Below are 17558 nucleotides of genomic sequence, written 5' to 3'. Positions count from 1 at the left end.
CGCCAGGAAGTCGTAAAATTTAAGAAACGAAATTTCCACTTCTGGAGGTGCACATGGCCCTGAGACCCTGTGCCTACACCAAAAATGAGTACCAGGTTAATTCCTGGGGGCAAAGGCGGCCAGGCTAACCACTCTACCCCACCACGTGCCGAGGTTACGGATAGTGGAAGCCTTTACCTTCCACCCCTCCAAGGGCCATCATGGCCTGTACGGAGATGATTTTGACTCTTAAAACGTACTGAAAGATCCAGACTACAATGGTTTGGCCATGTTAAACGAATGGCATCTAACAGAATACCAAGAGTATGGCTGGAGAGAGATGTGGTAGCACCAGATTAAGATGAAGACCTAGGAGAAGATGGATGAAGATGATGATGATGACGATGATTTGTCTTGTGTCCCATAGCATGAAATAGGCTAACCTTGTTTTCTTGAGACAAAAAGCAGAATTCTAAGATGGAAGAAAGAAGAATTATATAATATTATGTATCCATGAAGACATATAACAATTAAAATAACAAAAAAAAGTGGTAGGAAAAGAAGAATAAGATACTCAGTTTACCATTATTCTTCCATGGCAGAATTCAAACAAAAGTTCAGTTAGATGATTGGGTTTGGTATGTCCTGTCATGAGATTTGTTCACTATAAATACTGCACCCCATTTTTTCCCATGATATGCAAGATTGTTAAATGTTTTATTAACTCTGAGTAAATAAACAAAAAAGGTATGTAAGAGCAAAAAAAAAAAAAAAGTCTGAATATTTACAATAAATATACTATGTACTGGTACTGATATCTACATCTACCAACATAGCTACTTATAAAATCACTCAATACTAGTGATAACTTATATTAAGGGAGATCCTTAATAATACAAACAGTTCTTCAAGGAATTGCATACAGAATTTTGTAAGTCTCACCTGTTCTCGAGTAAAACCAAGGCTCACCAGCTCCTTAATTTCCGCCTCTCCAAACCGATCTGTGGGCAGAATGGTAGTGGACGGGTCCCTGGGTATAGAGGCACGGCTTGCCCCAGACCCAGCTGCAAATATACACAGCCACAGGGCCGATAACAAAAAACATTCTAGAGAACTTAAAGGAAAAAACACCATAGACGACAACAATAAACACAATACATTCAGCATATTATTTGACTGGTTTTCTCATAAATGCCTTTCACTCCTCTGCTTATCTGAATTTTTAAATTACAGAATACAGTTTCATCTGTTACAAGATATTAACATTTGCTATTCCAAATACACTCATGAGCAAGTGAATTAGAGATACCTGGCAAGTGGCATGTAGTACCCCATTGAGCTTTGATGAAGGTGGCGATGCGGTATGGCATGGACTCCACCAGACACTGGTAGTGCTGGGGAGATCCTGATCCATAATCGCTGCACGGCCTCCCATAATCCACAAAGATTGCTTGAAGCAGGGTACAGGGCATGCACAGCCCTCTTGCCAGCATCTCAGATGTTTTCACATGATATTGGGGCTCCTTGGGGGCCAGGAAAGCATCTTCACATCCATGGAATGCTCATCGAACCAGTCAGTAACAGTTCAAGAGCGATGGTGTTGCCTTTGCTGGCGAAATGTAGTGTTTACAGTGCACTATGTCTTCTGGCATGGGCTATATCAAATTTGCTATTTCACTGACCTGTCTCAGTCTCATCCTTGGCTTTCACAATATGAAAGTGACTGAGGTATGAGTGATGCTACTAATACCATTGCTTATGCAGCCAGTTCCTGTTATGAATGGTGTGAAAATATCGCTCATAGGGTCAGTTGGTGCATGCATTGCAGTGGGCTAGGCAGAATGATATGTAATAGCAACGGCTGGCTCGGTGAGGAAAGCAATGGGAAACTACCTCACTCCTCATTTCCCTAGTACGCCTCTTCAGTGACGCCTAGGCTATTTATGACAGCTGTTGGCAGAGCTGCAGAGGATCAAACCAGCCTTCGGGCTGAATACCCAACATACAACAACATACGGGCTGGAGCATTGTCTTGCTGTAGGTACAGGTCGCTTGCAGGGTGTTGGAGGTGAACAAAGGAGTTAAACATGATCTGCCAGCAAGTTACTGGGTCCCATTTCATCCCACTTGATCAGTCCCCATGGGAAGACACAAAGACTACCTGCCTGAACTGTACTCTGCTGGCAAGAGGGATCCATTGCATCATGTGACTGACAACAAATTTATACCCAGCCATTGTCGTGTACAAACTGGCACCTCGACTCATCTGTCCAGACGACCTTTTTATATACTTTGAAAGTCCAAACGTGGTGTTCCTTTGGCCATGTTAGTCATTGCGAATTCTGACATGCGGGAAGCAGAGGTACCCCCGTGGGACGGTGACTCCTGTACCCATTGCAAGGAGATGGTTCTGCTCACACTTTGTTGTTATTCAGTGCTGAATGTGCTAGTGATCTGCTGCATTCTAGGCCCATCTATTACATGTTACCATCTGAGCAAGCTACGGTGAGCTTTGTCGTCACCACATTGTACACCACAGCAGTTTTCCCTGGTGGTGGTGGTTTACCGCAAATCCACATGTTCCTCAACACTCAACACTGTGGCCCAACGAAAGCCCAGTTCCTACACAACTTTGGAGATGGAATGACCCAAACATCTGGTACGGATAATCTGGTCGCAAACAAATGAACAGAGTTCTCATGTCTCGTCCATCCTGAGGTCAACTGTTACTTGCACTGCCGGTATGAGGCCTGATGACATCGCAGTCATGTGCTTCACTGTACTATTACACTTACCAGGCTGACCACAGCACCATTTTTCCAAAACAGCAGCTATCTCTAAATCAACTGCTCATCAGTATATATTATATCTCTTTGTGTTGAATACAGTTTGACAAATATAATTTGAGACTAATGATCATTTTTCATGGGCAATTAGCAATACTGCTATTTGGGATTTCATGCAACATTAAAACCCAATTCACAGCGTAACAATGAATTGTTTAAATGAACACAAGTACACTAATCCAAGAAAATTGTTACACATCTTTACTATGAATATCATAGGTTACATCAAAAGACAATTTTAAAATACATCAACCGTGTTCCCTATGGCAAAGCCAACTTCTTCATGTTTATGATACTGAATAGTGTTAGGCATTTACCTCATCTCTGAGGGGAAAAAGAGACAAATCCAGAATTACTTCAAACAGGAGAATTTTTCTGAAAAATGACATATCTGAAAAAGGTGTTAAAACAGAAGAGTGAAAGTAAAATCCCAAGACACTTTGATAGTTTTCCACTATTAAGTTTAATCTTCTTAAGATCACAGTAACATACAACCTGCTCTCCATTTAATTTCCGAAGTAACCACAAAATTAAAATATTGATATACCATACAATAAAATCTCTATATAAAAAAACAATATGAAAACTAAAGTCAGTCAGTCCGGCCAATCTATCCAGTCGATTTCCTTCATTTTTTAAAAACTGAAAGGTATTCATACACAGATTTGTCATCAGGTACTATAAATCACTTAACTTCCGCCTTCCTCAAATTATTTGATTTTTTCAATTTTATGTCTCTTTGAAGCAATCATATCTTTGATTCTAATTGAGGTACGGAGTTCATTTTGGCCTAAGAACACTCAGTGGATCAAACTCTTTCATTTCAGCTCTTAACTATTCAAATTGGCTGATTCTGAGGAAAGTTATGAGTGCGCATTCAATTTGACGCATAATTTCTTCAACCTTTTTTCTCATTGAAGCAATCATATCTTTCGTTCTAATTGACGTACGCAGTTCGTTTTGCTCTAAAAACACTCAGTGCATCAAGCACTTTCTTTTGAGGTAATAACTACTTAAATTGGTAGATTCTGAGAAAAGTTATGAGTACATTTGTACATTTTTGAAGGACTTTTTAACAGTTCGGCACGTAGTGTTGTTCCAAGGAACGTTTAATTCAATTTCTTTGTGTGATGTATTTTCAAGTGTTTTGTTGACATAATATTACATTCTGTAAAAAATACCGGCTGAGCCTCCTTCATAGTCAATCAACACTCACCAACAAGTAGCTTCTCAGTGACACATCAGGTATGTAACACAACATTTACTCTTCTTTACTTACCAAGATCTTTTCTTTACACACCAATTTAATAATAACATCTCAATTACAGATAACTTCCTCTCCATGCAACACAACTTTTAACAACACGCTAGAATCCAGCGTGCTACGGCTCCTCTTCACAAACAATAAAAGAAGATGTCTCATCCCAGCTATGATGCTCCAACTCTGTAGTAATGTACTTTCTCATTTAATCCCTCCACTGTGGATTATACCACAAGCAGCTCCATTCTATTTCACCAGGCCAGCAGCACAAAACAACAACTTCGTCCCGAGGTCCTTTATGTTTTAATTTACAGAAAAGTATCAGTTTAAAGTCTCACTAGCATCTCACACTGAAGTTTCACATAGTATTCAAAGCTACATGAAGTTAACAGAACTAAAAAGTGAAAGATTCTAACCCGCAACATATTCCCTGTAAATACAATTATCAACAAATAACTGCCGTCATTGTTGCCATTCATAATGCACCATGTACTCAATGACACCCAATGAGCCTCTGTCCATGCCAACCAAATTCAACGTACTTATTGAGCCACATTCATGAACCTGGGACTTCAACCAGACAACTTCCAGTATAACTACGCCTATAGAACCTCATTTGACATTCTTGAATAAACGGTGGAATATTTTTCCCTGCCCCCTATGGTTATGAACTGAGGTTGGACCACTCTGCATATTACTGATAGTGTTAACCAACGGCTAAAACAACGGGACGCACTTGATACCAGACTTTTTGTATCCTTTCTCCCCAAGCTGCTCCATTGTAAATATGTATTATAAGCTTGTAATTTCTCAACTGTTCAATTGGATATTGTAAAATCACTGTATAGTTACCCTGTCAACCTGTAATCGTTCAACCAATGGCAGAAATTAGTGTATGAACATTGGCGCCAGACACTTTATACCCTTTCTCCCCTAACTGTTTCCATGTAAATATATGTATAAACTTTATAATTTCTTATGATTTCCTAATAGAATAGCGTCAATTATTCGGACCACCACTGCTGGACTCTGCTAAATACCCTGTGATTTTACACATTGGTGCCGACTACTGTGTCTATAAACATATATTGTTTAACTGTATCATCACTGAACATTTTTTTCTTTTTTCTTGACTTTCCCATTGTAACATGTTAAGTTTGTATCTTAACGTTTACAATTTAATTACCAATCAGGTACCTGATTTATGCCTTGAGGAGGGTACTATGACTGATGATGCCCTCAATGAAGGGCAAAACATGTCTCAATAGGAAATAATAATAAATTCCTAAGTGTTCACAAATTTATAATGTATTGAATAGGCGACACAATAAACCCTTGAGCATCCTACATGCGGTATCTTCAATACAGATTAACAATGATATTTATCACTTGCAACTCCTTACACCTGCTTCAAGGTTAACAGCAGCAAATGAAAAATCTAACAACTTATTCTTAGAACCTATATTGCCCCCCGGTGTTCTCCCCATAAATTTTCGTGAATTGGGTAGCAGAAATGAGCAGCCAGGAAGGGAATATTATGTAAAAAATTAATAGGATAAAATTTCAATTTATTTCCCTCAGGGAATTAACAATAATATCAGACAGGCAAACATGAACTGGAAAATTGAACTATTTTACTGATATCACGAACAAGACATAAAAAAGTATTTTGAACTTCTAGTATCCAATTTCTTCCCCGACGAGAATTTTATTTCATGTCTCCTCATGCTACTTTCTAACAATGCAATGTAACAATTACGAACAACAAGAGAATACAATGCTTAGCTCAGAAGTTTAAATATTATACCCACATGTGATGTATGGCAGGAGAGAATATGTGGTTGCCCTTGGTTGCTGTGGAGTGACATACAAGTTTGCGTCATTGTGCGGAATAGAGTGCTCGCATGCGATTCCGCACTTATTCAGACACCGTTCTCTAAAGATTTAAACTCCGATGTAATTGATCAATCACAATCAATCAATACTGATCTGCATTTAGGGCAGTTGCCCAGGTGGCAGATTCCCTATCTGTTGCTTTCCTAGCCTTTTCCGAAATGATTTCAAAGAAATTGGAAATTTATTGAACATCTCCCTTGGTAAGTTATTCCAATCCCTAACTCCCCTTCCTATAAATGAATATTTGCCCCAGTTTGTCCTCTTGAATTCCAACTTTATCTTCATATTGTGCATACATATTGATGCAATTACGCTGATAATAATGAACATTTATCATTTAAATAAACACTTTTACATTATCTAAATTTTAATTTGGAGCACACACTGACTCAAATATGTATTATTATTATGTAACTAAAACATATCTACTGTAGGTTATGTTAACCGGGCAGTCTGTAAAAACGGCAGAGTGGTGTACCTAGGGATGGGCTTGAGCGCAGCTCAAGCAATTCGAGATGATGACGTGACAGCTCGACGTAGGTCGAGCAGTACTCGAGCAGGAGTATGGCCCGCCATCCATGAGTGATATCCTTGTACTAAATCAGTTGCGTGGCAATCTTCGTTGCTCTTTGATGTCAAACACCGCATGTTCGTGGTAATAAAATAAGTTTATATCGAAATATGCTGAAATATTAATGACTAATCCACTAGAATTACAAGAACATAATAATAGCCCAGTATGTCCAGTGATGCATTTTCGCAACATGCAATATCTACGGATTGTGAGATGTAAGTTTTAAAAATACTGATAGTCCTGATAGGACTTCAGTTCTGTTTAAATTTTCTTATTATTGTTACTATTCTCCCTCCTGCCCCTTTTTCCTAATTAGTATATACGGCAGCAAAATAATTATAAAGTGAATGGATAGAAATTAAATATCGAAGGTCCCGTCAAACCAATGGTGTATTGTATATAAACACGTCTTCATGTAGAAGAAATAGTAGTATCGTAGCACTATAATACAACTGAAAAGAATATGTTATTAAAATGATACGTCCAATGATCAGAAGAACCAGAAATGGAAGTAGCGACTAAGTAACGCCAGGAAAACCACAGAAATATTATCACTGTACAGAGCTCATTTTCATGCCGAGAAGTCAGTTCAATTTGATACCAAAAATTTATTCTGGTTTAATAAACTGATGCGTCCACTACGACTTATAGTACATCTGTACTTCTGTAGAATGATTGCTAATTACTCTACTAAAATGTAATGCCGGAATGTGAAGACCAAAGAGAATGAGTGAAGACGGAAGTGTGGCTCAAGTCACAACACACACGTCCTGCTTAGAGCGCATGCAAGCCTATGCCACGAGGGAATTCTGTGTTGCTCAACCTTGTTCGACCAAGCTCGACACACCAGTTCGTGACGTCAGCACTTGAGCCTACTCGAGTAGGCGATCGAGTGGCACATCCCTAGGTGCACCCATTAAAAAGATCCTAGGGAAAACACTGGCCCCTGTATTCCTACTGGTTCTATTACAGAACTATTTAAAATAGTTTTACTTGAGTCCGCCTTGTCAATACACCTTATAATGATAGAAAACTATTTATTTTACCATACATGTTTCGGGAAAATCATCCATTCCCATCATCAGTGATGTCAGTTGTCATGGCAACGGATGTAGTTGCTGGCTGTTTTGTAATTACCACAGGGTCAGGCTGGTTTTTTATTTTCCCGATTTAATTATTTTCCTGCTATAGGTAATGAAAAAAAGAATGAAGGTTTAAGGTTAGTTACAGAAACGAGTGCATGGGGAAGTTTCAGGGATATTACATGAGGTTGATAAAGGCGGAGTGGCAGTAGCAACGCTGTCCTCAGTGCATATGCAAACGTCAAACAATTTCTTCCCCAATGAGAATTTTATTTCATGTCTCCTCATGCTACTTTCTAATAATGCAATGTAACAATTACGAACAACAAGGGAATACAATGCTTAACTCATATAAAGGTATAAATAAAAAGAAGTTTAAATCTTATGCCCACATGTGATGTATGGCAGGAGAGAATATGTGCTTGCCCTTAGTGAAATCTTCTTCAGCTAAAAAAAAAACAGGTAAGAGAGTGAGATAGAGTGTGTGGGGTGGGTTTCTTTTTTTTTTTTTTTTTTAACGATATTACTAATATTATACTTGTATTTCGTTATTTGCAGTTTTGGTATCGATATCGACTCAGGTTATGTAATTACAATATTTTGGTAGAGACCTTGGTTATGAATTAAGCGACTCATATCAGTGATTAAAAATCTTAGAAAATTGTTCTCATTTTTTCTAGAAATTCCAATCTGTTACTCCATGTAACATAGTAAACGTTTCTCCTAGCTAGTAATTTTACGTTGCACCGACACAGATAGGTCCTATGGCAATGATGGGATAGGAAAGGAAGCGGCTGTGGCCTTAATTAAGGAACAGCCCCAGCATTTGCCTGGTGTGAAAATGGGAAACCACGGAAAACGATCTTCAGGACTGCCGACATGGGATTCGCACCCACTATCTCCCAGATGCAAGCTCACAGCCGCGACATCTAACCGCACATCCAACTCACCCAGTAAACGTTTCTCCAGGAAATCATGCTTTTACATGTCAAAAGGATGCGTTCCAGAGATGGCACTGCCAAATGTGTTTGTGAGGGTTTAAGGTACAGTTTGGGCCCCTACATCGCTTACGCTTGGCATTAAATCTAGAAATATATCATAACGTTGCCTTAATTAGCTTGATAAGAGTGTCATTAACAAGTTAATCAACACAGTTAGCCTTTTCAACAGAACCAAGGAATGACACAAGGAACTTGAAATAAGTTGAACAAAGGGAGTTGGGCTGGGAGCGATGATGCTGAGGTTCCATGTGGGGAAGGAGAGAGAGGAAAAGAAGTGGAACCATCTGAGTCAGGTTAATAAGTGCCCCAAGTAGCGAGCAGGTTGGGACAATTCGTACTGGCAACTATTACAGAACATTTTCTCAGTGCAAAATCCAAGGGGGAATGATGAACGGGACAACATGGGAATTACCAGGTTAGAATATTTCCACCAATTATAAATAACACTCATATATTTAGACTAGATACAACAACACAATTAATAAAATTTGACTAGCAATGAATGAATCTCAAAGTTCCACTATCAGAACGAAATTCAAAAAATTCCATAGACTACGAAACTTTGTAAAAAGGAAAATCTTATATGCCAACTAGCTGATGTACCAGTGCTTTGCTACAGAATTCTATACAGAATTGTATACAGAATTCTAAATTAGGTAGTGTACACCTTGTGAGCAAGATTGCATGAAATTGCATAGCTCTTAACATTACCCTAGAAAGTGACGGGTAAGTCACAAAACATCTTTTCTCATATGAAGACTGAGTTAGGGAATTTTCACTGTAATGGTAGACCCACTTGCATACCATCATTCACAATCAGGTTGGGGAGCTTTCATTATAACGGTAAACACTCACACTCAACTTGCCTTTTTACATCCTCAGAAAGACTGTCTTAGTGGTTTTCCAAACTGAAATGAACATATATTACAATGACGTCAGTAGGAATGGCGTGATTAAAAGCAATGCTTTCATATGAAATATTCGATCAAATGAAAAACCACATATTTTCTCACTTTTAACGAACAGGACTAAGCCGCCGATCCATCAGTCCAAAGTTCCAGAGCTGGAATGACCAAGCCGCAGACAGCCATAAGCCGTGAACACTCTTCATCCCTTTTCGGGGGAGAGGGGGTGAAATAGTGGCGACTCCCAGGGCAAAACTATGCCCTTTTACTACTCTGTTTCCTAGGAGTGCCTGATGAGTCGGAAAGTATCAATTCACTACACTGGTGGCGGAAAAATCTATCTGATTTGGAGGCAAAATTTTTCTCCAAGCCAGAGGAGAAACCCCTTCTTCACTGCTAATTTCAAATAAAATGAATGTAGAATTTAATAAAAAATGAAGAGGAAGAAGCTTTACTTAAGAAACGGCTCTTTTCAGGGTTGAAATTTAAGTTATTTAGTGAATTGTGGTACTATAATTTGGAATAGTCCTAAATTGTTATTCTAGAACAGGTCATACTAGTATTCTACTAAGTGAGCCTAAGTATGCCCACTGCTCATTCAAAACAGCGCGTCAGAGTAGGGATCGAATAGCTGGAATGCTATGATGAACCAGTGTGTTATGTACCAGCTGTATCATAAAATGTATGAACCAGAGGAATGGCATGCTAAAGAAGAAAATTTTCTAACTCCCCAGCTATTTCCTACCATATTCAGTCAGACTATTATACTCTGTACGCAGCAGTAATCCCATCTATCGGAATTGAGAGGCAGCATAAAAGACAAAGAACATCACAACAAACAATAGTCAATGTAATGTTATTGTTGATCAATGTTATGCGCATTCGATATTGTAGGCTTTCACATTTAGTTTTCATCCGACTCTGAAATACCACTCTTATCACAGTCAGTAGGTAAAACTGAATAAAACAAATGACCGGAAATTGTATTCTCTATAACTTTTATGTAGTACTTTTCGATAGGACGAATAACATATGTATTTAAAAATTGCATTTTAGGCACCTTCCCTTAACACGTTGGGTGCCACGTGCCGCCGTATGGCGCCACGGTGGTCTTCAAATTTGAGATGGCGTGACGCCATATGGCGGCATACCGTTCTTGAAATCAGAGTTGGCGTGATGCCATATGGCAGGACAGTAGAATTTCAGGCGATGCACCGTAGATAATTAGCTGTGACATCTATGCGCGTAAAATTGGTACTACGTGAAGAGCAAACTTCAGGGTCTATTCCAGCTATGTATTTTTCTTGTGTGCCACCATGTGGTGCCACAGTATTCTTCCGAAGTCACTGACTGGCCAGTGGTCATTGTCACAGGTGAAAGCGTGCCAGACATTGTTTATTCCTCGTTTACGTATGTATTATCACTCAGTTTGTATAGTTGTGCAAAAATATAAAAAATGGAAGATACTGGTAATAATCTTAGTATAATTGGTAAGCAACTTGCAAAGAAGAGAATTAGTACAGTGGATATTTGTGAATGACTGATGGATTCTGATGGAGAGGAAGATGTAAGTGTTGATGGCAGTGAATATAACGCTAGTGATGATGAGTGCAGTGACAGTGACAACATGACGGATGTATGGAGTGATGCGGAAGACGATGGCTGGAGGTATGAATAGGATTAGAAATCAATCTCCTATCCTTTATTCCCTTAATAACTAATACAAAAAATCTCATATCAACAGAAGCCTCTCTAAAATACTTCTTAGTGCAAGCTTTAGCTTCCGCTGCACTATTTTTCTCTATTATTTTAATGTTTGCATACAGGTGGGGATGGTGCCGGTGCAATTGGTGCAGACAATCATGTGAACAATGATGTCTGGGGTCCTTGTGTAGGGGCACAGAAAGATATTCCGTTTACAAGCCAGGAGCATCTAAATCTTCAAATTGATACTTCTACAGCCACACCATATGAGTTTTACTGACTGTTCCTAATAGACGAAGTTCTTGATATGATGGTACTACAAACTAAATTCAATGCAAATCAAACACTAGCGTCTATGCACATTAAGCGGTCTAGTCATTCGAAGGAGTGGGTAGATACTACAAAGGAGGAAATAAAAGTTTTTATAGGTTTGAGATTGTGGATGGGTCTTGTAAGAATGCCTTCATTCTGGAGCCAGTTTTCTGTATATGGAAATAGAGTAGCTGGTAAGGCAATGCCAAGAAATCGTTTTCAGTTACTACTTTGATTCTGGGACTTTGGTCCCAACAATGCTTCAGCTGGAAAGTTGCACAAGATTCAGCCACTATTAGATATAATTCATATGAACTTCAAGAGTGTCAAAACTCCAGGTGAAAACCTCGTAGTTGATGAATCAATGATTCCGTGGAGGGGTCGTTTATCATTCCGGCAATTTATGCCTGGTAAGGCACACAGGTACAGTGATAAACAATTTAAGCTGTGCGACGACAGGCTACACCTACAAAACTAAAGTGTACGCTGGTAAAGGTACCTTGAATGCTCAGAATACACTGAGTATGCCTACTCAAGTTGTAATGCAACTTATGGACCCGTATCTGGACAGTGGTCGCTTTCTCTGCACCGACAATTATTACTCATCAATTGAGTTAGCTGAGGTGCTACTGGATCGTAAGACCCATTTTATTGGCACACTTAGGAAAATCGAAAAGGTTTACCAAAGGATGTTGTAAATGTAAATCTTAAAAGGGGAGAACTCATTGCAATGGAGATTGGAAATGGATTGACAATGATGAAGTGGAGAGATCAGAGGGACGTGCTGATTATGTCAACCAAATGTTCTAATGATGTAATTGCTACGGGCAAAAAGAACAGGAAACACGAAGATGTGGTTAAACCGAAAATGGCAATAACGTACAATAAAATGAAAGGAGCAATAGATATTGCAGACACACTATCTTCGTATCACACTGCAATGAGGAAAACCATCCGATGGTACCACAAAGTTGCAGATTACATTCTTTTTGGTACTGCCATTGTAAATGCACTGCTTCTGTACAATAAGATGCGGGTTACTGGACATCGGAAAATGTCTCTTGCAGAGTTTCGAAGGAACGTGGTCAACACTCTACTTTGTCTAACTAACGACCCTGTTAGACGTACTCCTAAGAGAGAGAATCACTACCTTGGGGAAGCCAACAAGACGGAAGGACAGAAAAGTACCAGGTAAGTGTTATCAAGTTCAACGTTATTGCACTTCCGAAGGATGTCAATACTAATTATAAATTTTTTTATTTCTTCCTTTCAATATTGCAGGAAAACTCGAGGTCGGTGTCAAAGCTGCTATCAGCAACTATGCAAGGTCATGGCCAGAAAGGCTGCTGCTTCTGCCGCAAAAAGGGTGTCAACTGTCTGCACAACCTGTCCTGACACTCCTTTCCTTTGTCTGAAGTGCTTTGAATCATTTCACAACAAAGAGTGACAGAAGGTTAATGGTTGTTTAAAGACTAATGTTTATGTTGCAATGCGAGTATCACTGCATGCCAATCATGCCGAGACTCATATTTTCATTGTTTTGAGTTACCAGAAAACTGTTCACAACAATATGTAATGTAATATAAGTACTATACGCGAACCTTTTCTTGAGCCCTGAGCTCCCTAGTGCTGAATCGGTAGATCTCGGTTATCTTCGACAACCATATTGGCAACCTTTGAAACACAAACTATGAATCGCTTATTCATCGCCGTGCAGCATCTGGCATACACTTTACGAACTAGTACTGTTGTTGTTTACACAGCAAAGCCAAACTATATATTTCATGCTAGTAATAAGATTTGCATCGAGAAATGTTATATAATGTTAAATAATGTATGTGTGACACAGTAGTTGACGTAAGATAATAAATGTTTAGAAAATTCATATCGATCGATCATATTATCGATTCAATTCAGATTTCATTTCTATCCAGGTGGCAGTATAACCGGAACCGGCAATGCTCCCTCCTTACTCCTCACCCCGTAAAAATCGGGCTCAATAAAAGGTTTGCGTATAGTAGTTGTTTTGCATTTTACTAGGTTTTTATAAATATTACATTAATTTGAATTAGCAAATAAATCTCCCGTATTTGAAATTCGTATTGCACATTCCATGTCAAAAAAATTCCCTGATGCCATACGGCGTCAGGCTATATTTTATCTTTCGTAAAAATTAATGCCTCCTCTGCGAACCATGTGACCTTGCCGCGGTGGGGAGGCTTGCGTGTCCCAATGATGCAGATAGCCGAGCTGCAGGTGCAACCATATTGGATAGGTATCTGTTGAGAGACCAGACTAACGAATGGTTCATCGAAAGGGGGGTAGCAGCCTTTCGGTAGTTGCAAGGGCGGCAGTCTAGATGATTGACTGATACGGCCTGGTAATAATACTGAACATAGCTTAGCTGTGTTGATACTGCTACACGGCTGAAAGCAACAGGAAACTACAGCCGTAACTAACTCCCGAGGACATGCAGCTCTCCCTGTATGAATGATGTACTGATGATGGCTTCCTCCCGGGTAAAATATTCCGGAGGTAAACTAGTCCCCCATTCGGATCGCCGGGTGGGGACTACACAAGAGGGGGCGATCATCAGGAAGATGGATACTGACATTCTGCAAGTCGGAGCGTGGAATGTTAGAAGTTTGAATCGTTGTGGAAGGTTAGAGAATCTGAAAAGGGAGATGGATAGGCTAAAGTTAGATGTAGTTGGTATAAGTGAAGTACGTTGGCAGGAAGAACAAGAGTTTTGGTCAGGCGACTACTGAATTACAAGATATTAGAATCATTCCGTATTGACGGTTTTCACTTTACAAAGGTGAAAAATGAGAGCATCCTCCTAATTCAATACAATAAATATTCCGTCATTAGACGGAGTAAACAAATTCAAACATGTTTCGGCTCGTTTGAGCCACCTTCAGTGAAAAATGAGGGGAGTTCGAAGTAATTTACATAATATAAGTTGAAAAAATGCTAAAAAACATAATGAAGGAGCAAATGAAAAAACAAACAAAAGAGAGCCTAGACGGAAACAAAATTAGCACAAATGTACAATATTTACATCAATATGCGGAGCAAAAAACAACTCACTGCGACAAAATTCAGTGAAAAGGTGTTAATTTAAAATAATAATTGAAACTAAAAACTGTGTTAACCTAAGAAAACAAAGGAATGAAAAAACAAATGATGTAGATGGAAATGAACAATAGTAGCACATGGTGAGGTTGTGGACCTTATAGTTTACAAAATATTGTTTAGTAACAATAACAAAACAGGTTGAAATCACTGTCGAAAATCATCCTTGTAGAAACCCATCACATTAAAGTGGTCAGGAGAGGAGCGGGAGCAAACATTTTTGAGAAACCAAGCCTGATATAACGTGCAGGCAAAAAGCCTGTGACAAGGAAAAAACCCCAATGAAATTTAAAGCTTTAGAAACAGCAGCATTCTCAATATCTTCTCAATCTAGCGGTCCCTTTCTTGATCATTGTTTCATAATGTTGGCTGGTGTCTTGCCTTATTATACAGGGTCGGAAGGGCCGCGATATAAAATTGAGAAGCTGTGTTAGGTAGAAGACAGATGCATAGTCAACTGTAAGTGATCTAGTGGAAACCGTCAATGAAGTTCTAATCTGTAATGGAAAAATGAGGTTGTGTGAGAAACGTGGGGTGATAAGCAAAAAGTGTAGAATAGGTGTGAAGAAAGGTTAAACTTACAGTGTTTAGCAGGTGGTTGTCCTCTCAAATGGCCTAGCCTTCTCAAAGTAACGGTCTCGTTCGCGTGATCGAGTCTATTGTTGGTTCGACTGTGTTTGCTAGGATGGAAGGAGTGGAGGGGGAAGGGGTGGTCCAGGGCTGGTGTGAGGAGGGGGGAGTGGTGGTGAGTTGGAGAGATGGAGGTGGGGTTTGTTTGTGTTATGGAAATTCTGACAAATATATGGAATGAATGTTTCAAGTAGAATGTTCTTTTTCTCGCTGACTTCATTTAAATTGTGAGAGGGGTTCATAAACTGATCTAAATCGATGTGGATGCTCTCAAGAACGTTGAGCAAGGTGCCTTTTTGCTCATAATGCAAGATCTTGAGGTCTTTATCTATTAAAGTGTATTCATGGCTGGATGCTTTATGATGTTCACTCATAGCTGAGAAACGATTATATTTGAGAGCGTTGCGATGTTCGGCGTATCTTATGACAAAATTGCGGCCTGTTTGTCCAATATAGCTGGAATTACAGGACTGGCATTTTTAATTTGTCACTTTCGGTGTGACGTCACTTGGCCTTGGCTGGCACTCTGTAGCAGCGCTTGCTTGCATGTTGTCCCCCACAATGCCTGCGCGCTCGGTACTCGTTTTGAATCCATACAGCTGGGTGTTAGCAAGTTCTCCTCAAGAAATACATGAACGCGAATGCTCGCAGGACATTCCCATTTCAATACATACATACATACATACATACTACTATTTGTAATGTTTACATAATGCATCTGCATACAGTAAGATACATATGAAGATTTTAATAATAATAATAAAATAATAATGTTATCGATTTTACGTCTCACTAACTACTTTTATGGTTTTTGGAGACGCCGAAGTGCCGGAATGTTGTCCCGCAAGAGTTCTATTATGTGCCAGTAAATCTACTAACACAAGGCTGACGTATATGAGCACCTTCAAATATCACCAGACCGAGTTAGGATCGAACCTGCCAAGTTGGGCTCAAAAGACCAGCGCTCTACCATCTGAGCTATTCAGCCCAGCAAATACAGAGATTTTATCGATCATTAATTCATTACTGCTCTTTCCTTATCTCCTGGTTTGAAACCGCATGCGCAATAGTGCCAATATCGAATGTCGTTATTGGAGCATCAACATTTTTTTGCAACCTGAGTACCAATATAAAAATGCAGTATTGAATGTGTGCGTGCATGTGTGTGTGTGAGCACGCGCATGCTTGTGTGAGAAAGAGAGCTGGTGTCATCTCAGGCGTAACGTCATGTGGCCTTAGCAAACCCAGACTGGCCTGGTGCCACCATGGACCTGCCGCAAGTGTGCGAACGGTTGAACTCTGGGTGTATTTTTTGTGCCGACTGAAGAGTTCCAACCACGAGCTGCATTGATTGGACTTACATCTCAAAGGGCTTTCTTTTTTCTTACCGACAAATGAAAAAGTCCAATTTAATCTGGCAGGCTTAATCTACAAATAACAGAATTACTTTCGGTTAAGATATTGTAATTGATAAGCAAACTGTCTCAACACCAAGCGGTGGGACTACGAAAGATCATTAATAAAGCCACATTTAAATGCAATGGATTAACAGTCAACCAGCTGTATTTTAATATATCACATACAGACATTCTATAGAATTGAGACATAACATGAAAGATTTTCATGTTTGAATTTTAATATTGTTGTATTGTTGTATTGTCATTTAATCCACAATCTGTTAGTACATAAATCATCTTAAATAAGGTCTTTAACAATGCATTTGATTTTATCCATAAGCTGAAGAAGAGAATTTTATTTCTCGAAACATGTACTTGTGTGTGTGTGTGTGTGTGTGTGTGTGTATAAGTAAATGATAGGTTAGATATATAATACATTCTGAATTGTATTGACAAGGCAGAACCTGAACACAATTGACTGTAATAGAGAAAAGAATCATAAAACAAAAACTAGGTGTGCTTCATGTTCACGTTTCATCTGCTGAGAACACACATCACCAACATGAGTCTAGTACACAGTAGAAAATATTGAAATGGTAAAGGAGGATAATGAATACTAAATACTACTGTCTTGGTGGGTTCAGATATGTAGTGAAACATTTTTTATTCTTAATTGTATTCATCGTGTTTTCAGTGTTATCTTCCTAGAACAAGCTTTTTTTTTTTTTCTTTTTTTTTTTTTTTACAATCTGGTTTACGTTGCACCGACACAGATAGGTCTTATGGCGATGATTGGATAGGAAATGGCTAGGAGTGAGAAGCAACCGAGGCCTTAT

At 39.1% G+C, this 17558-nt stretch overlaps 1 protein-coding gene across 2 annotated transcripts in view; it reads right to left on the bottom strand.

The window, feature by feature from the left end:
- rngo (DNA damage inducible 1 homolog rngo) overlaps positions 1 to 17558 on the bottom strand; it is a 117180-nt gene that overhangs the window by 18321 nt on the left and 81301 nt on the right. For both annotated transcript variants that reach the window (XM_067150522.2, XM_067150521.2), the window contains exon 6: positions 922 to 1043. In XM_067150522.2, coding sequence (XP_067006623.1) covers positions 922 to 1043 — 122 coding nt within the window. The remainder of the gene's footprint in view (positions 1 to 921; positions 1044 to 17558) is intronic.

The sequence above is a fragment of the Anabrus simplex genome, chromosome 6 (assembly GCF_040414725.1).
Source record: "Anabrus simplex isolate iqAnaSimp1 chromosome 6, ASM4041472v1, whole genome shotgun sequence".
Lineage (NCBI taxonomy): Eukaryota > Metazoa > Arthropoda > Insecta > Orthoptera > Tettigoniidae > Anabrus > Anabrus simplex.
Note: the sequence above shows the minus strand (reverse complement) of the source record. Positions and strands in the feature narration are given on the sequence as shown.